Below are 24,899 nucleotides of genomic sequence, written 5' to 3'. Positions count from 1 at the left end.
TCATTAGACATGCACACATGGATTTTGGGTAGAAGTCAGCCCATTTAGTCTGAAAGAGACCGGAGCTGGAGATAGAAATTTGGGAGTGGTCAGTTACACATATGATGTGTATATGTTAGAACTGCAAATCTTGAGACGAACAAGAGAAAGAGTGTTGATGAAGAAGAAAGGGCCAGGCACTGAGCCTGGGCACTCCAACATTTAGAGGTTGAGGGTGTAAGAACCAGCAAGGAGATGAGAGGTAGAGCCAGTGAGGGAGAAGTAAGATCAGAATAGCAGGTTGCTGGCAGCAAAGAGCAAAAGGAGGAGGCAGTGATGAATCCACCAAATGCCCCTGACGGTCAGGAAGGTAAAGACTGGAAACTGACCAGCGAATTGGGCAAATGGGCAATTCAATGGCCACTGCAACAAGAGCAATGCCGATGGCGAGTGGGGATGTGAGTTGGATTGGAGTAGTTTCGAGACTGGAGACAAAAATTGGGATAGAAGACTTTGAAGCAATGTCGCTGTAAAGCAAATGCCTTTCTTGACAGCTAATAATGATGATTGGGTGTGTTTTTTGTTTTTGTTGTACTCTTCCATGAGATGGTCAGTGAGGTGTGGCCACAAGAGACAGAGGAGAGGCGGGGCACCTGGGTGGCTTAGTCGGTTAAGCGTCCGACTTTCGCTTAGGTCACGATCTCGCCGTTTGTGGGTTCGAGCCCCATGTCAGGCTCTGTGCTGACTGCCAGCTCAGAGCCTGGAGCCTGTTTCAGTCTGTGACTCCCTCTCTCTCTGACCCTCCCCTGCTCACGCTGTCTCTCTCTCCTAGAAATAAATAAAAACATTAAAAAAAAAAAAAAAGAGACAGAGGAGAGGCTCAGGAAACAAAGTTCATCACACTCCCCAGTTCTAGAACCAAGAGTCATGGCATGCCATGCAGGGCCATATGGAATGACACCAAGGTAGTCAGGGGGGCAGACGATAGGAGCAAGGTGAGATCTTAGGCTAAGGTCTTTACTGGGATTTCTGAGGGGAAAAAGGCAAGGCAGGGTAAACAGTTTAGGCCTGGCTACATTTAATTACTCTGGGGGCCTCTAAGCTATTATCTCTGGTTGCCTGTTTCCTGTCCCTGGGATGATGCAGGCAAAGGAATATTGCTTCCGGGGGTTGTACCCACCAGAAAATGGCGGGCTCTGGATTGGTTAGTGTACACATCAAAGGCACACTCCACTCTGGGCCCTTTGCCACCTCTAAGAATCGGCTAGAATCTCCTCAACCCAGAAAAGTTGTTTTTGTTTTTTTTAAGATCTCAAATATCATAACATCCAGAAACAAATTATAGAATACAATGTGCTATTTAGTCATTCTTACTTTGGTATTTTAATTTAGTCCCCTCAGTACTGTGTGAGGTAGCAAATGCCAGTGTTGGTGAACTTTTTGGCCCTTCCTACATTCCCCAGCATGCCTGCTCTGACTAGAATGTTCTTTTGCTTCTCCAGCTGCTAGACTCCAAGGTAGCTCCCAAGACCCAGTTCTTTCAGGCAGGTCTCCTCTGTGCTCCGTACTGTACGTTGTAACATTTCTTTCCTGGGTCAGTCTTTCCAGGGCTGGGTGACTTTTAAAAAGTATGCCTAAAATGAATGATCTATTTCCTTATGTTTACATCAGGTTTTGCCAGATTCCCTACTTTTTTTTCAACCAATACTGAGAAATTGGCTCCAAAATGATGCTTTAATCAGAGAAACTAACACGAATGAATGGAAAACAGATGTCAGTAATGAAGAAATTCATGTTCATAAGAAACTACTTAACATTTGATAGTTACTCCCTTAAGAGATGGTACAAGTTGGAATCATGGGGGACAAGTGTGTTATTTTTTTCTAGATGTTTATTTGATTTGGAACTAGCGCCTGTTCAGTGAAATGCTTTCTTTATTTGGAATGTCATGACTATATGTATGTTTCAATAGCAGATTAGGAGCCAAAGTTTTCCCTGCACGATTTATGCTGCTGTTAGTCAGGGGCACCTCTGAGCATGTGCCTGGTGCTGGAGGGAGGTCATACAATCTGTGTACTGGTATCTGAGTATCTGAATACAGTCTGACTTTCACAACACTTGGAGGCCTGTAGGAGTGCTATAGTGTAGAGAGGATTGCAGGTTCAAGGCAAGGAGTGGGGGGTGGGGGGTGCTACCACCAATGGGGAGGCCAGACCCAAGAAAGGTTTGGGAAGTAAATGCCCGAAGGAGTCAAAGATCTGGGTCAGGACAGCAGACCTGGTTGGGAGGATGTGGTGGGTGTGGTAGGGGTGATAAGTGAGCATATGTGACCCAGAGCATGGTCCTGAGTAAAAAGCAGAGAGGCCAGCTTGAGACATCTGTTCACTCAGTAAACACTGTTGAGTGCCATCTGGGTATGAGCCTTGTGCTAAGCAGATCTGAAAGTCAATCTCTACCTTCAAGAATTTCTAGTCCAGTGGAGAGGGAAAGCTGTGTATCAATAAAAAGATGGCGTCAGGAGCACCTGGATGGCTCAGTCAGATAAGCATCTGACTCCTGATTTCAGCTCAGGTCATGATCTCATGGTTCATGAGATCCAGCCCTGTGTCGAGCTCTGCTGACAGTGCAGAGCCTGCTTGGGACTCTTTCTCTCTGCCCCTTTCCTGTGCTATCTCCTTCTCCCTCTCCCTCAAAATAAATAAATAAACATTAAAAAAAAAAAAAAGAGAGAGATGACTTCAGACACTCAGATGGGCACAGGAGCCATGAAGTACAGAGAAGGTGTACTCAGCCCACACTGGGGCAGAGGGGAAATTTTCTAAAGGAAGTGGTGTGTATATTGAATTTCAAAAGGTACGTAGCTAGGATAAGAGAAACAAATAAACAAAAACCCCGAATAGAGAAGGTGTTAGTTTAGGTAGGGAGAGTAATGTAGGTGATTCACCCAAATGATACTCTTTGGGGGAAAAATGAGGCACAGCCAGAGTGACAAGTCTTGTGAAAGCTCTAAGCTGTCTCTCTATGCCTCATATGAAGAGTCCCCTGGGGGTCTGGGAGCCACTGCACCTTCCGTGGGCAGCTGGAAACCCTTAGCTTTAAAGACCAGTCAGGCTTGGGGTTTGTGAGTGTCAAGTCATGCCATAGCGTGGCCATGAAGAGCACGGAGGTGTATGGACCGCAGTTGAAATCTTGGTGGTAGCTGGTGGTTCTCTCTGAACTTAGTTTCGTCACCTATAAAACGTCTGATGGTAGTGCTGTTCTGAGAAATAATGTAATGCGTGCAGAGACCTTAGCACGGTGCCTGACATGTCCTCAAACTCAAGAAAGGTAATTATTTTTGTTAGTTATTTGGCAACAAGTTCATCTTTCAGCTGGGGGAGACTACTACATATGTGCCAGACCCTCCGTAGGTGTGTTCTATATATCATTTGATTTCATTGTAGTAACTGCTGCATAACGTTGAGGGTTTTATTATCCTCATTTTATAAATGAGGCTTCTATGGCTTGAGAAGACTAGGTTATTGCTCAAGGTCCCATGGCTGAAAGTAGTAACAAGTAGTAGTGAGTCTGATTTCAGTTTCTGTAGGTTTCAAGGAATGCGTGCTGACTTGAAATGTTTATCCTTCTTAATATCATGGCAACATAAAGGGATGTGGGCAAGGACGGAGAATGAAGAATCTTGGTAGAAATCTTATTAGAAAGCTTGCTAAGTGGCTCAGAACATGATCTTAAGCTTCATAGTTCAAGGCTCTCAAATTTATCATCTGTCTGCCTATCTATCTGCCTATCTATCTATCTGCCTATCTATCTATCTATCTATCTATCAACCTATCTACTTACCTACCTACCCTCCTATCACCTATTTACCTATCTTTGGTGGGTAGCGTGGGAGATGCTTCAAGTAAACCACTAAGTGCTAAGGGAAGAAAATAAAATGGAATCATGTGAGCTTAAAAAGTCCCACAGCGCTCACATAAACTGTCTTATTGGGGATAGGGAAACCACTGAATCTGAGGTTTCACCTAGGGAAATGTGAACAGTATTTATAAACTGGTCATGTGAGAGAGCTTCACGAGCCGTTTACACAGAGTATTAACCCAGCCCAGTTTGGGGGTGTTGCCAGGATGGTTCAACATATAGAAATCAATCAAAGTGATACACCTTGGTAACAGAACAAAGGACAAAAGACACATGATCGTCTCAACTGATGCAGAGAAAGCATTTGACAAAATTCAACATCATTTTATGATAAAAACACTCAATAGAATAGAGATAGACGGGAACAACCTCAACACAGTAAAGGGCATCTATGAAAGCCTACAACTAACATCATACTCAGTGGTGAACAACTGAAAGCTTTTCCTCTAAGATCAGGAGTAAGATAAGGATGCCTCCTCCCACCAATTTGAGTCAATGTAGTACTGGAAGTCCTAGCCAGAGTAGTTAGGCAAGTGCCACAGACTGACTGTGTCCTCCCCAAATTCTGATATTATAACTTAACCTCCAGTGTGATGGCATTTGGAATTGGGGCCTATGCGAGGTAATTAGGTCATGAGGGTTCCACCCTCATGAATGGGGTTAATGCCCTTACAAAAGAGATCCCAGAGAGCTTCTCGTACCTTCTACCATTCCTCACGGCAAGAGGACAGCCATCCATGAATCAGGAAGTGAGCCCTCCTTACCAGGTACCAAATCTGCCAGTGCATTGATCTTGAACTTCTCAGCCTCCAGAACTGTGGGAAATAAATTTCTGTTCTTTATGAGCCACCTAGTCTGTGGATGTTATAGCAGCCCAGACATACTAACACTGCAAGAAAGAAAGCTACAAAGGCATCCTAAATTGGAAAGGAAAATATGAAACTATCTATGTTTGCAGATGACGTGGTCTTACATATAGAAAACTCTAAAGATTCTACACACACACACACACACACACACACACACAGAGAGAGAGAGAGAGAGAGAGAGAGAGAGAGAGAGAGAAACTATTCAGCAGAGTTTCAGGATACAAAATTGACACGCAAAAATCAGTTGGGTTTCTATACACTCACAACAAAAAAATTTAAAAAGGAAATTAAGAGAACAATTCCATTTAGAATACCATGAAAAAGAATAAAATATTTAGGAAGAAGCTTCACCAAGGAGGCAAAAGACTTGTACATTGCTGAAAAAAATTGAAGACATGAATAAATGGAAAGACATCTCATGTTCATGGATTGGAAAACTTAATACTGTTAAAATGTCAGTACCACCCAAGTTGATCTACAGATTTAATGCAATCCCTATGAAAATCTTACTGTCATTTTCCACAGAAATAGAGAAATTCATCCTTAATTCATATGAAATATTAAAGGACCCTGAAATACCCAAGCCAAGTTTGAAAAAGAGTTGGAGTTCTCACACTTCCTGAGTTCAAAACATATTACAAAGCTACAATAATAAGAGCAGTATGGTGGTGCATAAACAAGACATATAGGCCAATGGAATAGAGAGAGAACCCAGAAATAAACCTTTGAGCATATGGTCTTCAACAAGGCTGTGAAGACACTCAATAGGGAAAGGACAGCCTCTTCAACAAATGGTGTTGGGAAACTGGCAATTCATATGCAGAAGGATTGAACTTGGACCCTTACCTTACATCATACAAAAATTAACTCAAATGGATTAGAAGTAGAAGCCACCCAAATGTCCCTGAAGGATGAATATATTAGCAAAATATGACATTACACACATTGAAATATTATTCTGCCTTAAAAAGGAACAAATTCCTGTCACATGCTGTAATATGGATGGACCTTAAAGACCTAAATGCTAAGTGAAATAAATCCGTCACAAAGACAAATACTGCATGACTTTACTTGTGTGAGGTACCTAAAATTGTCAAATTCATTGTAATAGAAAGAAGAATGGAGGTTGCCAAGGGCTGAAGGGAGGGAAAATGGGGAGTTAGTATTTAATAGGTATAGAGCTTTGGGGGCCCTGGGTGGCTCAGTTGGTTAAGCATCTGACTTTTGACTTCAGCTAAGATAATAATTTCATGGTTCATGAGTTCAAGCACTGAATCAGGCTCTGTGCTGACAGTGTGGAGCCTGCTTGGGATTCTCTCTGTCCTCTCTCTGCACCCCGACTCAAAATAAATAAATAAACTTTTAAAAATGAGGTATAGAGTTTCAGTTTTGTGAGATGAAATAGTTCCAGGGATCTGTTGCCTAGCGATGTGATAGTTAACTCTTCTGAAGTGTGCATTTAAAAATGATTAAGATGGCAGGGCACCTGGGTGGTTCAGTTGGTTGAACGTCGGACTTCATCTCAGGTCATGATCTTGAGGTTCATGAGTTCAAGTCTCATGTTGGGCTCTATCCTGACAGCTTGGAGCCTGGAGCCTGCTTTGGATTTGGATTCTGTGTCTCCTTCTCTCTCTGCCCCTCCCCCACTCCCACTCCGTCTTTCTCTCAAAAAAAAGGAATAAATATTTAAAGAAAGGTTAAGATGGTAAATTTTATGTTATGAGTTTTTTTTACCACAATTAAAAACAATTATATGTATGTGTGTGTGTATGTGTATATATATATACATATATATATATATACACACATATGTGTATGTGTATATATATATATATATGTATATATACACATATATATGACAAAGGCAAAAAAAAAGAAAAAGAAAGAGAAAAAGAATACTTAAAACAAATATGGCAAAATCTTATTAATTCTTTTAAAAAATTTTTTTTAATGTTTTATTTATTTCTGAGAGAGAGAGAGCATGAGCAGGGGAGGATCAGAGAGAAAGGGAGACACAGAATTGGAACAGGCTCCAGGTTCTGAGCTGGCTGTCAGCACAGAGCCCGATGCGGGGTTCGAACCCACTAACCGTGAGATCATGACCTGAGCCAAAGTCAGATGCTTAACTGACTGAGCCACCCAGGCGTTCCAAAATCTTATTAATTCTTGATTGCGGTGCTGGGCATATGAGGTTCACTGGATTGTCTTTTTTTTTTTTAAGTAAGCTGTACACCCAGCATAGGGCTCAAACTCACAACCCCAGCATCAAGAGTCACATGCTCCTCTGACTGAGCCAGCCAGGCTCCCTGGTTCACTGAAAGTTATTTAATTCTGTGCACATTTGGATTTTCCTAATGAAAAATACAGGCCCCAAAGGGTATTATGTTTAGGATCTTAAGGATTTGGCACTTGCCTTGGTGATATTTGATTTACTTTGAGAATATCAACAAGCTATTTTGATAACCAGGCACGTAAAGCCTTAATAGATGGGCTAAAGTGTGTCGTGAGCAGAGGAAATAAATTTGTATTTCCTGTTTTGCTGGGGGAAAAAGTCATAAAACTGGTCAAGGAGGAAATGTGCCTAGGTGATAAAAAGAACTCCTCTCTCCAAAGAGCAGTCAGCCTACCTGGACTCACTGTAGAGCCGAGAGCCCCCAGTCCATGCTCTTCCTGAGCAAGGACGTAGGGGATGGTGTGGAAGGTGCTGTTTTACCACTAGGCCTGTGTAGCTTCACCATCCTGTCCTTAATCAGCTGATTCTCCCACAAGACTACAAATGCTGAGAGGGTAGGACCCTTCTGAGGTGCTGGCTATTATGTCCCTGGGCAGATTTGTTCTATAAATGTCACTGAGCCCCAACCGGGCAGCAAGTATTGCTCTAGGCACTGGGGTTCGGTTCAGCGATGAAGAAAGAAGACAAAGTTCTGCTCTCGGGGGCAGTTAGCAAACAGTTGCCAGGAACATGCCAGGGGGGATGCGTGCTCTAGGGGAAAACAGAAGCCTGGGAAGGACAGAATAGGTGAGGACGTGAAAAAGTGCTCTTTTTAAAAACAATTTTTTAACGTTTTATTTATTTTTTGGGAGAGAGAGAGACAGTGCGAGTAGGGAAGGAGCAGAGAGAGAGGGAGACATAGACTCTCAAGTAGGCTCCAGGCTCCGAGCTGTCAGCACAGAGCCCAATGCAGGGCTCAAACCCATGAACGGTGAGATCACGACCTGAGCCAAAGTCAGACGCTTAGCCAACTGAGCCACCCAGGAACTCCAGACTGTACTCTTTCATAAAACTTTTTTTAAGTTTTATCTCTCTCTCTCTCTCTCTCTCTATTTATTTATTTTGAGAAACACAGACACAGCTTGAGCAGGTGGGGGTAGAGAGAGGGAGAGAGAGAGAATCCCAAACAGGCTCCACGAAGCCAGCTTATAGCCAGACAGGGGGCTCGAACCCAAGAACTGTGAGATCATGACCTAAGCTGATACCAACAGTCAGACACTCAACTGTCTAAGTCACCCAGGTGCCCTAGAAAAGTGGTCTCTTAGATGCTCAGCAAAGGCCTCTCCTGCCCCCATGCCCCCCTGAACCTCCAGACCCCTACATTCACCTCCACTTGGATATCCAGCAGGCATCTCAAACTGCCTTTTCCTCATTTTACCCCAAACCCGTTCTCTCTGCCATCTTCCCCTCTCTGTAAATGGCAACTCCGTTTTCCCAGTTGTTCAAGTTAAAAAGCTGACATCGTCCTTCCTGCTTTCAAAACTCCTGTCTGGTCCAGCCATAAAGCCCGTTGTCTCTACCTTCCAGATGCTTCGATTCCCTCCTTCTTTGTGGGAGCCCGACAGTGACCACAAGAAAGAGTGGTTAGGGACGCGGGGATGTGCCTGCACACGGGACTCTCTGCTTGGGCAGATCATGTCTGCAAACAGGATGTTCTGCCAAGAGGCCTGCACACAATATCCAAGGTTAATGATCTGCTCGCATACGAGGGAACATGCCCTCCTTAGAAATAAGGAGGAGGCTGGAGTTGTGGGCAGGCCTCTTAGTAAACATGTTGTGGTTGCTTCCTCCCTTTGCTCCCCCCTGTGCTTGGAATGTGTTTGGCTTCTTGCCCTTATTTGGAAAAGGAATGCACCTTGTAGATTTCAGTACGTATCCAGCTACCGGGGTATAAAATAAACCCCAAGGAGGCTTGCGTTGGATTTTTCCTCCGGCAGGAGTTGTGTCTGTGTCTGTCTTTTGTGTGTCTTGTCTTTGTGTCATTTCGTCCACAACATTCTTCCCACCTCATCCACTACTTGCTCCCAGGACCCCATGTGCCCACTTGGATGTTGTCTTCGCTGTTCACCTGGTTCTGTGTTCTGCTCTTACACCTTCCAGAATAAATTCCTTAGTATAGCAGCCTTCAGCCTTAAGTCTGATCAGACCCTCCGAAGGCCGTCATTTCACTTGGACTGTGAAATGTGTAGGGGCCCCGGGGCACTTCCCGTCTCCTCTCATTTCCTACTTGCCCTCCCTGCTCACTCTGCCAACCACTCTGGCCTCCTTGCTGATCCTAAAACACACCGAACACACTCTTGCATTAAAAGCACTTTTCTCAGGGATCTCCCTTTTGCTCCAGGCCTCTGCTCAAACACTGCTGGAGAGGCCTTCCCATGATGATAAAATAGCAACCCTGCCTCTCACTCCTGAGGCTTCTTAAACAGCTTAGTCTTTATCTGTGTAGCACTCCCCACACCCTGGCCATACTGTGTATCCATCGTGTCTATTTCATTTCTCTTTTTCCCTCCCCCCTCCCCTCCAACTGGAATATAAACTCTGTGGAGGTATTAAGGTATTCTCTTCTTGTTCCCATTTTGCAAATAAAGAAATTGAAGTTTAGGGAGATGGAGGAAATTGCCCAAGAGAGTATGAAAGGGACAGGTAGAGATTGGTACCCACACTTGTCTGACCCCAAAGACCATGTCTTTTTGTTTGTCTGTTTGTTTGAGAGAGAGTACAAGCAGGGGAGGAGCAGAGAGAGAGGGAGAGAGAATTCTAAGGAGGCTCCACGCTGTCGTGGGATGCGATGTGGGGCTCGAACTCATCAACTGTGAGATCGTGCCTGAGCCAAACCCAAGAGATGGGTGCTTAACGGACTGAGCCACCAGGGTGCCACCAAGACCATGCTACAACTCTCTTGCCTTTCTGCCACAAGCTGACTAAAGACATGAGTGGGTAGCCTCTCTCGGGTGGGCGCCGGAGCCTGGGAGCGTGCAGGCAGCCACGAGGCTTTCAGAGGGCAGGAAGCAGCCCGCCAGGTGGGGAGATGGGAGAAGAGTGGGAACACAACTGGAAGCGGCCAGAATGCATAGGGTCTCAGAAGCCAGAGCAAAGAGAGTGTGGGTTTTATGTGATGCTCATCATAGATTTCTGAGTAGGAAAGCGATATACAGAAGGTTCGTTTTTAATGTTTATTTATTTATTTTGAGGGAGAGAGAAGAGAGAGAGAGCGCACGAGACCAAGCAGGGGAAGGGCAGAGAGAGAGGGAGAGAGAGAGAATCTCAAGCAGCCTCTGCATTGTCATCACAGAGCCTGACACAGGGCTCGAACCCATAAACCCACCAACTGTGAGATCATGACCTGAGCCAGAATCAAGAGTTGGACGCTTATCCAAGGAGCCACCTGGGCATCTCCTGGTGCCATACTTCTAACAAATGGCAAAGGTGTGCAATTTCCCAGGCATGGCTGCCTCCACTTTGCTCAGGGTGCACTGTTTTCTGCCCACATTTGTGTGTTTCCAAGCCACCTGTATGGAATCTTCTTTCCCCAATGCTACCTCAAGACTCCCACACACCCTTCAGCCTGAGCTCCTCTGTTGCTCTGTGTCAGCCTAGACTCCTTGCTGTGTTTCTCAGTGCTCTTTGCCTTCCTTGTTCCTCATCTGTCTTTCCCTCTACTGTGCATTGGCATCATGAATGGAATCCATTCTGCTATCTTGACCGCACGGCTGGCTTTCTGCCGGTGGTTGGCCACCACAGGCTTCTTATCCACCAGGTGTTCCCACGTCACTCCTAGGGGGGTTTTCTTTACATCTTTCCCACCAGTGCTGCCAAATTACCAACAGTTTTAGCTCTGTCCTGGAATGTCCAGATACCTGCTGGTCATGACCTTGTTGAGGCAGCAGATCCTAGCTTTCTATTGTTTTTCTCTTCTCCAAATCAGAAATCATAGGTTTTGTTTATTTTTCACTTTTGGACTAATGCAAAGTCCAAAAGTCTCTTATCTCACTGTAAAACCCCTTAGTCACTGTGCGTTTATCTATGTAATATACTAGTGCATACTATTTGAGTATTTATAACAGTGCATACTATTTAAAACACTTTTTATACCTTTTTATACCTTTTATACCTTTTTTGATTTCATCCTCACATTCACTCCCATGGTGATCATAAATAGTATTTTCCTTATTTTCGGAATAAAGAAAAAATTGACTTTTTAGTAAGAGTCTATTATTGGCCAACTCCTCTGACACTTCCCCCTTGATTTAAAAATAACTGTTTAAAGGGAGCTTGAGTGGCCCAGTCGGTTAAGCTTCCCACTCTTGATTTTGGCTCAGGTCATGATCCCATGTCAGGCTCTGCCCTGACAGCACAAAGCCTGCTTGGGATTCTCCTTCTCCCCATTGTTCTGCCTCTCCTCCGTGTGTGTGTGTGTGTGTGTGTGTGTGTGTGTGTCCTCTCTCTCTCCCAAAATAAATAAATAATCTTTAAAAAATAACTTTAAATATTCCACAGTTGTGCTATGGACGGAATTGTGTCTCCACACAGTTCATAGGTTGAAGCCCTAACCCTCACTGTGACTATTTGGAGAGAGAGCCTCTGAGGAGGTAATAAAGGTTAAATGAAGCTACACAGTGGGACCCTCTTACAGCATGATCGATGTCCTTATAAGCAGGGACACCCAAGTGAGCACACAGGACGATGGCAGCCACCTATGAGGGAGGCAGAGAGGTCTCGCTGGAAACCCATTGCTCTGGCACCCTGATCTTGGACTTCCAGCTTCTAGAATTATGGAAACATAATGTCTGTTGTTTGAGCCACCCAGTCTATGGTATTTTGTTATGGCAGCCAGAGGTAAGACAAGTTGTAATCTTCAATAAAGAGTAAGTTTGAGCAGTTAGAAAAAGAAGTAACTATATGAAATAAAGTTTGGTTCTGTTTAACTAATTTGTAACAGTCCTATGATATCATCGCTCTTAGATGGGAACCACATTTTTCCCAGGGTTGGACTTCGGATGAGCTTGCTTCCAAAGCCTTCTGGTTTCCAATAGTTACTTTATTCCCCAGCCCCGCTGCAGAGAAATAGGGTAACAATTATGTAATGATGAGTTAACAACTGAAAAGTGTAACGCACCTTTTCCTCTTGTCTAATCCACTTTTCATGAAAAGCAACAAGTAAAGGGTGATCCTTTTTCCTACAACAAGCAGATAATTAATGATGTCCACCGTAGTGGAGGTTCTTGGAAGGGGGGAAAGTGCACACGTATATGTGTTAGGTGTGGGGTACTACAAAGCCAGAGGCACCGAGAGCCTCCAAAGTTCTCTCATGCCTTGCAACATCGGATTCAAGCCCCACTTCTTGGATGTGGATGGCTTCCTAACCATTTCAACCTCCCTTGAATGTCTATGAATTTGATCACCTGTACCATTTTTTAAAAATGTTTCTTTATTGATTTTGAGAGAGAGAGAGAAGGGCAGAAAATGCAGGGAAGGGGGAGAGAGGGAATCGCAAGCAGGCTTCCCGCAATCAACACAGAATCTGATGCAGGGATCTCATGAACCCCCAGCGAGATCATGACCTGAGCCAAAATCGAGTCAGGTGCTTCACCTACTGAGCCACCCAGGCGCCCTCACCTGAAACATTTTTATTTCAAGTAACGCTTCCAAGCTTACAGAAGTATGTCTTGAAGCTATGTGTCCTGTCTCCTAGACAGATGCTAACCTAGAAAACTGCCCACAGAGTTGGGGTGAAGTGGGGGAGGGTTGATAGTCATGTATGAAAAATAATACCCATTAAAAACCCCCATATTGCTCTGTGCTGATTACAAGAAGCATGTAATACTGGCTGAACTGAACCAGGGGACACTTACTGCGGGGGCCTCGACGGGTGGTCATGCTCAGGGGGCGAATGTCAGAATCTTCCTGCAGGGGTTCCGGCTGATTGCCTAGATGGGGATTTTCAGACACCATTTCCTGGAGGCCAGTGGTGGGCAACTGTGGGCAGAGGGGAAGACGTGGTTATCCCCAGGGCTTCGGTTGACACAGATCCTATCTGGGGATAAGGTGGGTCACTCAGCGAGGGGACAGGCCTTAATATTATTCAGATCTAGATAGCCATCTAGGTGCTGTTACCTGTTAGTAAAGGGGTGCCACCCCTGAGTTTGTCTAAGAAGGTTCTCGTGAAATTACTGAGGCATTCCCAAATTAAATATTTTCCCTATTTCTACGAATAATGTACAGACCTTTGCAGAAATTGGGTGGAAAAGGGAAGCAGAAAAGTCGCGGCCAACTATGTGATTCCCAACTCCAAATCTTTTGGAAACAGCTGCCAAAGTGTCCCCGGATAATTCAGGGCAAGCAACAGCCTGTGGTTCCTTCCCCAGGCTCTCCGAAGAGGGGAGGCTGGTGAACAAAGGTGACAGTGGAAGCCAAGGCTGAGCGTTGGCCTTTGGGGCCAGACGAAGGCTTACCTCTGAGCTCAGATGAACTGAGGGACTCGGGGCAAGTTATTTAACTTCCTAGCTTCCTTCCTTCTTCATCAGTAAAACAAGGGAGATGAAAATACCCCGTGCACTGAGATGCTGCTTTGTATCAGCCATTGTGCAAAACACGGGACATTGTGACTCAAATAAATGGCCTGGGGTGGACTGGAGGCATGGACTGAGAAAAAAATAATTCTTCCAAATTCCATTCTGAAGTGCCGCTGGGGTTAAACAGTACTCTGGATTTCTTACAACACCCCCAAACCTCTCCTGCTCCGTGGTCTGCAGTCTGGGCTCTGCTTGGATTAGATCCAGGAGATGGTGCCTAGAGGTGCAGTGCCTCGTACCATGCTCCCCTCGCCATCCCTGCCTCTTTCTCCTGTGCCTGTGGCTCTGTAGCTAAGGACTTGCACCCTTTCCGTCTGTACTCTGGGTCCCCTGCCCTGGCTGCAGAGCCTCCCGGGAACCCTGCAGGAATGGGTTAAACCTCCCTGAATGGCTAGACAGACTGGCCACGCGGCTGGCAGCGCCTCCACCCTGCACTCTGGCCACCCCCTCTCCCCCTGGCTGCTCCATCTCAGCTGCAAAAGCAGAGGCCACCCCTCCGCCCACTGGTCCCAACCAGAGTGTGCTCGGGGTGTGGGGGGCGCAAAGAGGGGGCTTCTCCCCTCACTTCAGCTCCCGTGGTGCCTTCCCTACCTCCGCACCTCCCCGCATCCCGGTCACTCTCTCCAGGCAGCCCCATCACGTGGGTGCTGGCTCAAAATGGCGCTCCCTTCCTTCCCTCTCCTGCTGGCATCTCAATTATTCCAAGCAAGTTGCCCCTCCAAAGAGATCTTCCCTGCTTCCCCTCCTCGGAGGGCAAGGGCTCCTGACCCTGGGAATTATTTACCTTGAGAAGGCTGGCCTCGCAGGGGGATGCTCCCAGCCAAGGAGGGTCACTCCTGCGGAGGAGAGCTGGGAGGGGGGGCTCTGGTTTAGACCGAAGCAGAGCTCGGGCTTGGAACTGGAGAAAGGGGGAGTTCCCCATGATTAGTAATCCTGCACTGCCATCTATCGCCCGCCTCAGCTCATGGCCTTTGAGGACAACAGTAAAAAGACTCCTTCCCTCTTTTCTGGACTTCTCTCAGGAAATGGGAGAAACCTCAGAGGGAAAATGCTCAGGGTACTGACCATGGCCTCCCTGTGAAGGTCACTCTTAAGGCCCCACATAGGTCCTACACCTCGCTTCTTCCACCTGCATCCCTGGCTTTTCCAGGGTGCCCCTGGGAGAATGTGTCATTCCCTGCGGGTGCCCGTACATTGTCAATCAACAGCCAATGCACAGGCAGACACCTACCCGTTTCTTTCTTTTCTGTCTTACAATCTTCGAGGTCTTCTTCTGTCGTCCCACACCTGCGTCCTCATCATTTTCATTGAACTCCTTTGTAAAAATGCAAATGGAAGAGAGGTCATTTAGTCTGTGTGTAAGTTGGGGAACAAAGGTAAGAAAAGAAGAGGTGTGCATTTTACATATTGAAATTAAAATCACCATCCTGACCCCACCTCTAAAGTTGAGTGTGGGTAAAGGGACAGTTGACATGGTCTAAGCAACTACCAGCCTCTACTCTTCTCAAAACACACATCATGGTCTTGAAAACTTTTGTCCAAATGGAAGCACAAATGAGATGATCTTGGAGCCTTCATAGTTCACCCATAAAACATCCACCATGCTTCTGGCTCTGCAGACACAGAGGTGCTTCCTGCCCTCAAAACACAATCTAATGAAGGCCAAGAACAAGGGTGCCTATCAGGAGAGCTTGTCTGCCCAGAGGACCCCAGCACAAGATGACATGGGAATCAAACCAGAGGTCTCAAGGGCCAGACTCCTCTGCCCTCCAGCCTCGGTCTCAAGTACAGAATAATGAAGATACATGTTAAATCATCATGAAGTCTCAATTTAAAGACAATGTTGGTGGGTCTTCTTGAAAACAGAGAAATTCTTCCACAGTGCAAACTTTTTTTCTTTTTCCATATGACACTTTCTAAAGTTGTAGTGATAAAATATTAGAGCTGAATGCCCTCAAATATTCTGGTCCTAGACTTCTACAAACCAGGGCACACCACCTCTGAGCATAAAAGAATTGCAAGATAAACCTGGAACCTGTCCCTCTTATACCGAATTCATTAGAAAGGTGTTCAATGTGAAAATGGGATTTTTTTTAAAATGCTAAGATAAACTTGGAACTCAAAGGATGGATTTTAATGATGTGATTTAAGATTTCAAAGAAAGGTCAAGCAGGTTGCTGAGCCAGCCTCCAGCTGCACATCCTTGACCTTGGCCGTGGAGGTTAGAGAAGATGAGAAATTCAGTTGGCAGAGGGAACGAAGGTCCTGGCCAGTGAATGGGCATAGCCTGGGTTTGTCTTTTGATGTCTCTGACTCCTCCTCTGGGTGAAAGCCCCATCCTCACTCAGCCTCACGATTCAGTGCTACTAGGTAGGGAGTGTTCCTAGCTTAAGGGTTGACCAACTTCAAAGATTGTAAGATGCTGCTAACATTGTGGTGTCCAGGTGTGGCTCTTAGTTCACGTCTAAGTTCTCACTGGCTTAAAATGGATTTGTAAGGAAATTTGGGTCTTTTTTATTGTTTTGTTTTGGTTTAGTTTAGTTTAGTTTAATTTTGCTTTCCAATAATGCTTTTTTTTTTTTTTAAATGTTTTCTTTATTTCTAGGAGAGAGAGAGACAGCGTGAGCAGGGGAGGGTCAGAGAGAGAGGGAGTCACAGACTGACACAGGCTCCAGGCTCTGAGCTGGCAGTCAGCACAGAGCCCGACGCGGGGCTCGAACCCACGAACCGCGAGATCATGACCTAAGCGAAAGTCGGACGCTTAACCGACTAAGCCACCCAGGCGCCCCATGCTTTCCAATAATGTTTTGATTCTCTATCAGTGGAAAACTGTCCAGTAAGACTGCAAATTAGATAGAACGGAAACTCCCTGAGGGCACAAAACTCCTTTGCCGCTGTATCCCCAGGGAACAGAGGCACAGTAAGTAGTTGTTGCATGAATGAATAAGAGGATATAGGTTTATGTGGTTTGAAAGTACTTGATGTCTTGCATAAAGTTAACCTGTGTGGTTGTATCTGGGTAATGTGTTCCTTCAGGCTTTAGAAGCACTCTGTAGAAAACAGCATATCTTCTCCATTTCTGCCTCTATGGTCTCAAGTCAGTTGGCCCTGGAGACAGCAGAGAAGCTGGAGCTGAGTTCTGAGGTCTGCAGTCTCCAAATAGGAGACGGCCTCCCTTCTTTGTTCTAGGTAGTGTTTAATGATGGTTTGTACACGATGAGTTAGGAATGGCAGGAATCCATGTGATGGAGGATTCTACTAGTGGTTGTAATCTACAATGGTACCGTCATCCTGAATTTCTCTACAAATCCATGTGCTTCAGCAGAGCTGACTCAGTAGCAGAGGTCACTCCGAACAGCTGTGTGTCATGAAATGGTGACCAGGCAGCCTCAGAGCATTCGTGTAGATGTTAGCTCCTGGAATGTCTCCAGGGACGCATTTCCTATGCCATCAGGGCCCTTCTCCACCACGTGTCTGACATAGTGCCCTCTGCATTCAGTAGGCGTGCAATAAAGGCCTGTTGCTGGCCTAACTTGCTCACTCACAAAGTGTGAAACACAAGTGCAGTGCACACACAACCACACCTTTAGGGGACACCTAAGCAACCACTTACCTCTGTGATTATTTTTACTTTTTCTTCCTTGGGATTCATTTTGGCTGTGATTTCTGCTCCTGACAGGAAAAAGGAAAAAACAAAACAAAACAAAACAGAGAAGTCAGGCCTTTGAAAATCAGTGAAACATTCTTACTATTTAAAAAAACTTTTTAATGTTTTATTTATTTCTGAGAGAGAGAGAGAGAGAGACAGTGTGAACAGGGGAGTGTCAGAGAGAGAGAGACACACACAGAATCTGAAGCAGGCTCCAGGCTCTGAGCTGGCTGTCAGCACAGAGACCGACGTGGGGCTCGAACCCACGAACCATGAGATCATGACCTGAGCCAAAGTCAGCTGCTTAACCGACTGAGCCACGCAGGCGCCCTGAAACATTCTTACTATTGATAACTATGAAGCTGACCTCATGTTAGAGTAGAGGTTTCATTCCCAAGGAATACGGGCTTGCAGACCCAGATTGGTGGAAATGAGCCCTAGTGGAAAAGGAAGGATGCCAGACCCTTCTGGCCCCATGGGCGCAGCAATGAACCTGGTGCCACTGGGCAGCCGGTGCGAGTGACGGAATGCTGCTCTTGGAGTCAGAGGAGTCCTTCTCACACTCCCCACTTGGCCTTGGTCCTTATTTCACTGAACAGTGAGATGACACCAGAGGGGGCTTCCATCCCCTCCCCTCCCCCACCCTCCGAATCAGGCCATGTCTCCTGCCTCTACTCCTACGGTGCCTGCCCCTGCTCCCATCTAGTCTGGGATGTCAGCCTGTGCACTGGGCCCCAGGACATCCCTCCTCCACGAGTTAAAGCCAACAATTTGCCCCTTTCCCCTGGATAATCACTTCTTCCTGCTCTATTGGCCCAGTTCCCCCATGAACAAAGTGCTGTGATTGGCTCCTTCTTTATTTTCTTTTTTAATATTTTTATTTATTTCTAGGAGAGAGAGAGAGACAGCGTGAGCAGGGGAGGGTCAGAGAGAGAGGGAGTCACAGACTCTGAAACAGGCTCCAGGCTCCGAGCTGGCAGTCAGCACAGAGCCCGACGCGGGGCTCGAACCCACGAACCGCGAGATCAAGACCTAAGCGAAAGTCGGACGTTTAACCGACTAAGCCACCCAGGCGCCCCATGATTGGCTCCTTTTCTTTAAAAGGGCTGTCTCTGGACTCCACTTCTCTTTCTAGCTAGTACTCTACTTTTCAACCTTCTACAGGAAAGCTCTTCACACCTTCTCTTCCTGGTTAGGTTTGCTGGGCCCAGCACCCCCTGAAACTGCTTTTCCCAGGGTCCTGGTGACACTGCATCACCGCATCTAATGATTATTCCTCAGTGCTCATCTTATCTGACCCTCAGAGGCACTTAGTAATGAAAGTGACCCATCACCTGCTTTTTCTTGAAATAGTTTCTTCGCTTGGCTCCTGGGATGTGTTCTTTCTTGATTTTCATCTTACTGTCTCTCAGACTCCTAAGCTGGTCTTTCTACATCTCCTCGATCACCACATGTGGGGCTCCGCTTCGCCCGTACCCATCCCCATCTCTTGGCTTTAAATGCCATCCGTCTACTGATACCCCACACGCTTACACTCTGGGCCCACACACCTCTCCAGAGCTCCAGACTTAAATATCCGGGTGTTTGATGGATACCTTCACTTAGCTGAACATGCCCCAGATGAAGCTCCCTGTCATTACCCCCAAATATTCTTGTCCTGCAACTTTCCTTGTTGTAATAAGTAGGACTCATTTGTCTTAGACCAGAAGCCATGGAGTCATTCCTGACCCTGCTTTGACTCTCACATGACACACGACATGCAATCCATGAAAATCCTGATGGCTTTGCCTTCAAACTATATGGAGAATCCAACACCACTAACCACCTCCAATGTTATCACCCTGGTCAGGCACCGCTGTCTCTCACATGGCCTCTGGCAAGACCCTTCTAACTTCTCTGCTTCCCACCTCGCTCACCTACACGTTGTTCTTTACACTGAAGAGAGTGAATTGTTTAAAATTCAAGCACAGTCATGTCATTTTTGCACTCAAAATCCAATGACTTCTTTTTCTCAACAGAGTAAAATCCAAAACCCTTTCAATTGCTTACAAGGCTCTATATGACCTGCACTTGAATCCTCTGGCCTCAGGGCCTTTGTACTCGCTGTTCCCTCTGCCAGGAACCCTCTTGCCCAAGATAATTGCAAGGCTCTCTGTCTACAGAGACCCTTCAGAGAAGTCCTCCCAGAATACTCGTAATACAATGATAATCTGCCTCCCTTACCTTCCTGGAATTCCCTAACTATCTCACCATGATTTCTTTTTCTATAGTGCTTATCACCAGCTGACATATATATTTATTTGCTATTGTCTGCCCATTCCTGTTAGAATCTAAGCTATAAGAGGACAGGGACGTTTGTTCATTGTTTACCCCCAGAGCCTAGAAGAATGGCACATAGCAGACACTCAACAAATGAATGACTAAATCACTACTTATTGGTTGCATCTTCCATGGCCACATTCTGGAGCCCTTTAAATCTCCATTGTCATCTCTGGGTCACTGGGGAGATCAAAGGAGAGAACGCAGGGAGAAACGTCAATGCTGACAAGTCATAAGCTCTTCCTAAAGCACATTAAAGGGAATCAAAGCATCTGGAAATCTGTTGTCTCCTCTCCAGACCCCCTCACAGGCTACCAGAAATGGAGGAAGGAAACTGATGTCAGCAGCTCAAAAAATAAAAGGACAAGGAGGTGATCTAGATGGAATGAGAGGCAGAGGATAGGTATTAAATGCTCAAGGACACAAAAGCTCTCTAGGAAACAACTCTGGTAATTATGAGCTGGAAAAAAAAAAGAACTGTGATGTATTTTAGGAAAGAAAGATTCTTTCTTAAGAAGTGAAAAAAAAAAGTCATATATGAAAGAAATAGAAGTAAAAATGAAAAATGTAACAGAGTTGATTTTTTTTCTCCTCATTCTTTCCTGATCATTACCTTTGAATGAGTTTCTAAGGAAATCAAATGACATCAAAATTTATTTTTTCATGAGCACGGGTCCTAAGAGAAGATAAATCAATACTGCTTGGCTTTAATATACAGCTTGTCATCACCAAATGCGTTGAGCGCTTGTTAATATATTCCTATCGGCAACATCAAAATAAGAGGCATAATTTCCCGCAGACTTATTTTGTGCTATCTCTAGATGCGTGCTATCCCCAGACCTTACAGCAACATTTCTAGTTCAGTTGTACAGGCCTCAATTCGCCTATGAGGGACCAAGGTTTCCTCTGAGGTTAACCTCCAGCAAGATATACAATTTGTTCAAGGTTATAGTTATTAAATGTCACATTCAGAATTTGGTAATTCCAAATTACCAAGACTTGGTAATTCCACAATCTTCCCTATGCCACTCTACCTCTCTATCTCACCATTGATCCCTGTTTTTGTGATCGTATCAGGAAGCAATCTATGCTAGTCCACTCTTCTAGAAATATGTACAATTGAAAGCTATGGAGTATTACTCCAATGAGAAAGGGGTCTGGCTACTTTATAATTTAAATGTTTTTATTTATTTTTGAGAGAGAGACAGAGAGAGACAGAGCGTGAGCAGGGGAGGGGTAGAGAGAGAGGGGGAGACACAGAATCTGAAGCAGGCTGCAGGCTATCAGCTGTCAGCACAGAGCCCTGCATGGGGCTGGAACTCACTGACTACAAGACCATGACCTGAGCTGAAGTTGGACGCTCAAACAACTGGGCCATGCAGATGTCCTGGGCTTTGGTTTCTTTACGTCAATGATTTATTTAACTTAGTGCAGAAAACCAAAGACAATTTTCTAGGAAGGTACTGCTGAGACCTTCATCTAAAGAAAGGGACTGTCTCTCAGGGTGATGAGTGGATCAGAGTCCTATCCAGAAGGCTCTGTGATAAATACTACAGGATGTAGGCCAAAGAATGTAGGTCTATGATAAGGGATGCACTGCATTTGACTTTGGGCTGCTTAAAAAAATAACACAGTATGAGTGTCTTATTCCAAAACAGTGCGAACACGGGCATATTGAGATAGCGAGATCTTTGTAAAAAATTAAATGAACCTGGGTCCCAATTCCAGCTCGATTTGTCAGCTGTGTGATCTTGGGAACGCCTTCACCTCTCTGAGATCTGTTTCTTCACCTGCAGATTTACGATGATAATTCTTACCTCCAAGAGTGATTATCCTATAAGGGTTAAGTAATAGACTATATGGTAAAATGCCTAGCATGGAGCAGGCTCTCGATACTGTGATTATTATTAAACAAAGGTGGTGTTAGAAAAGGAAAGTAGAAAAAGGAGTGAGGATGGAAAAAGACTTAGGGGACAGAAGGCGGGAGGTCACAAGAAAGACCTGAGGTGACATTCAAGTCCCCCATTATCATCTCTGGTTCCCACCTTCAATCTCCTGGCTCCAAAACCCAAGTTTCCCTCTTTCCCTTCCCCTCGCTGAGCCCAGGGGAGTGTCCTTTCTCTTTCCATTTATGGTGCTTCTGAAGCCCTCCCCTGCCCTCACGCCTATGGGTATTTCCTCCCTATATACAGTGCTTAGCTGTTTGTGTCCTAGCCTGTTAAGGTTGGAGCCTGAAACCCTGGCAGTTGCCACACACACTACTTCCAAATTCATAATCTGATTCTACAAGGCATTCCAGCCACAGCTTCCCTTTGTCTAAGGTTAGTGACAGATAGCTTTTATGGAATCACTCAATCAGCTCGATGTAACACACATCACCCCGGAAGAGTGCATATAAATGCTGTACTTGAGCTGCACTCTGTGGCATATGCCCACGTTTACGTGATGAGCTAAGTGATCCCAGATCATCTGCTGTGTTTCAAGCATGTTCGACGCTTTTATAAATATCTTATGGCACTTAGTGCATTGTGCCGTTAGTCTCCATTCATAGGGCTGTCTTCTGAGTAAACTCTGCGCTTCTGACCTGGTTCTTACGCATTTCTGCATACTCTGAACTTCAGTACATTGCCTGGCGCCTTGTTCGTGCCCGACAAACATGTGAGTGAATGACTCTTTAAATGAGCTGTAGGACATAGAGAGAGATTTCATTCTGGAGCTGAATTTATTTGCAGAAGAGGTTATGTGAAAATCCAATAACAGATGCGTATTTCCCACTAGACTTTATTAGCTTTCCATAGTGCCTCTTTGTAGCGAAGGTGAACTATCAGCATAAATAACAGCCCGCAGATTTTCTTGTGGTCTTTTGAAGCAGTGACCTCATCCCTTTGTCTGTAATGGCTCTTCCTCTGCCTATTGCCACGAAAATGCAATAACTTTGCCCTTGGACCAACTTGAACTGAGAGGCTCAGAGATGCTACACGCAGCAAATGTTTCTGGGAGACAGGAAAGCAACAGGATGGCAGGAAAGTCCCAGGAAGGAAGCAGAGCAGCCCTGTGGGAGGGATTCCACCCAGGGGCAGTGACAAGCCAGGCTCATGTTTCCTGTAAACCGGACAGCAGACAGCCTCTCAAATCAAAGCAGCCCAAGTAACACTCTATGATTCAATTCCAGAAAGTAAAACGTAAATCATAGTGGTGAGAAGCCCTACACCTAAAATTCATTAAATCAGCTCAGGGGACCGCGGGCTTAGAGAGCTGCACTCCAAGCCGGGGTAACGGGAGGCAGGACACCGTTTGCTGGCAGCCCTTCGCCCGGGTAAGAACTGGTTACCTTAGGAACTTTGCAAAGCGCTTTGCAGATTCCGCTTCCTGGGATGGAAGGAAAGTGGAGAGAGCCGAGTCTTCCTGTCGAATCTTCTGAAACAGTCCAGAGGGAAAGGCTGAACGTTGGGGGCGGACCCAGGGCTGCTCCCTGGGAGGCTGAAGCCCTGGGAGCAAAAACACCCGCTTAGCAACACGTTCCTAAGGGAGGTCACTCTGGCTTTTTTTTTTTTTTTTTAAAGTGACAGGTGACTTCCAGTAGCGGAGCACAAACGGGTTGGGGGAGCAGATGAGCACAGCACAGAGAGGAACCAGCTTGGGGCCGTTGATCGGAAATTAGGTGGGACTTTAAGAACCATGCCCTCCCTTATGTCATCGGGGTCCCTGGGCATTCTGGTAAAATACAGGTGATACTCAGGGGCGGGAGGCTTAGAATTATGAACGGTCACCCCGACAGGGCGGTGCATCTGACTTATTTGCAGCAAAGGTTCTGTGGCAGTGCTGCCGGGCACCAGTGATGTTTTCCAGTTAAATGTGGAGGTTGGATGTCCAGGATTAATCTTTGCTTATTCTCTGAATCCCACCGAGATTGGTCAAAGAGGATAGAAATGGTATTGGCTCAAAAAAAGCTAGGTGATGTGAGAAGAGGCAGAGCAGATGGAAGAGGGATGGAGTGGACAGACCAAGGAAAACCACACTCCAACCTTTCTGGTGTGTGTGTGTGTGTGTGTGTGTATGTAGCATATCCATGTGTATTTCTGTGTGTGTGTGTGTGTGTGTGTGTGTATCTGTGTGTCTTTGCATGTGTATCTGTGTGTGTGGGGAGGAGAATATGGAAGTGAGCCCATCTATTCTGCAGGATTCTGGAGAGGGTCAGGATTAGGTTCAGGAGGGTGGGGGTTGAATCGTGTTCCCCCCAAAAGACACTATGTTGGAATCCTACCCCCAGGACCTCCGAATGTGACCTTATTTGGAGAGAGTGTCTTTACAGAGGCAATCGATTTAAAAAGAGGTCCTTAGGGTGGGCCCTAATCCAATACAACCATGTCCCTATAAAAAGGGGAAATTTGGGGACAGAGACAGACATGCACATAGGGAAGATGATGTGAAGACCCAGGGAGAGCAGCGTCTACAAGCTCAGGGAGTCCTGAAGCCACCAGAAGCTGGGAGAGAGGCCAGAAACAGAATCTCCCTCACAGCCCTCAGAGGAAACAGATGCTGCCAATACCTCATTTCTTTTTTATTTTATATTATTTTATTTTGTTTATTTTTAATATTTACTTATTTATTTATTTTTGTTGATTTACTTCTTTGAGAGAGAGAGAGAGAGAGCAAACATGAGTGGGGGACGAGCAGACAGAGGGAGAGAGAGAATTCCAAGCAGGCTCCACGCTCTCAGTGCGCAGAGGGTGACATGGGGCTCCATGTTACCAACTGTGAAATCATGACCTGAGCCAAAACCAAGAGTCCGATGCTTAACCGAGTGAGCTACCCAGGCAGCCCTGTTTATTTTTTAACGCCTGATTTCTTACCTCTAGTTTTCACAATAGCGAGACAATGTATTGGGATATAGTGAATACCGTGTATTCGGTACTCTGTTACAGCCTCCCCTGGAAACTAATCTAGACAGATACCAAGGCAAGTGGAGCTGAAAATTTAAGAAGATGTGAACAGCTATGCATAGAGGAGCTAGGTCCTCAGGACCCTCCCTTACCTCTGGTCAGTCTGGATTATGCTCATCCTCCTTAATCCCCTTTTCCGTCTCCTCCCCCATCCCAGAGGAGATCAGAGGCGATTTCTCTAGGGAAGTTGAGCCAGAGACACTCTGGTCCCAAGTTCCCAGGTACGGCAGAAGGCGGGTGTATCTCAGGTCTGAAAACTGGGCAGGAAATAGAGAGGAGGCAGGGTCCCTTCCTTCTCACAGAACTGATGTAACCAGACATATACCTTTGGCTCTCCTGTCTCCCCTTCACCAGCACCAAACTAGAAAACATGGGAAA

The 24,899-nt window shown here is 45.7% G+C and overlaps 1 protein-coding gene across 4 annotated transcripts in view; it reads right to left on the bottom strand.

Annotated features, from left to right (window-relative positions):
- The window catches only part of CC2D2A (coiled-coil and C2 domain containing 2A), a 132,993-nt gene extending 109,965 nt beyond the window's left edge, over positions 1-23,028 (bottom strand). For 3 of the 4 annotated variants that reach the window (XM_039241550.1, XM_039241554.1, XM_039241551.1), the window contains exons 1-5: positions 22,910-23,028; positions 17,224-17,282; positions 14,842-14,925; positions 14,395-14,508; positions 12,891-13,014 (exon numbers count right to left, since the gene is read on the bottom strand). In XM_039241550.1, coding sequence (XP_039097481.1) covers positions 12,891-13,014; positions 14,395-14,508; positions 14,842-14,925; positions 17,224-17,262 — 361 coding nt within the window. In that variant the 5' untranslated portion in view covers positions 17,263-17,282; positions 22,910-23,028. The remainder of the gene's footprint in view (positions 1-12,890; positions 13,015-14,394; positions 14,509-14,841; positions 14,926-17,223; positions 17,283-22,909) is intronic. The other variant, XM_039241553.1, reaches the window with a different exon arrangement.
- Positions 23,029-24,899: the final 1,871 nt, after the last annotated feature.

Source organism: Hyaena hyaena, unplaced genomic scaffold (genome assembly GCF_003009895.1).
Source record: "Hyaena hyaena isolate Hyena2069 unplaced genomic scaffold, ASM300989v1 scaffold_195, whole genome shotgun sequence".
In the NCBI taxonomy this organism is placed as follows: Eukaryota; Metazoa; Chordata; class Mammalia; order Carnivora; family Hyaenidae; genus Hyaena; species Hyaena hyaena.
Note: the sequence above shows the minus strand (reverse complement) of the source record. Positions and strands in the feature narration are given on the sequence as shown.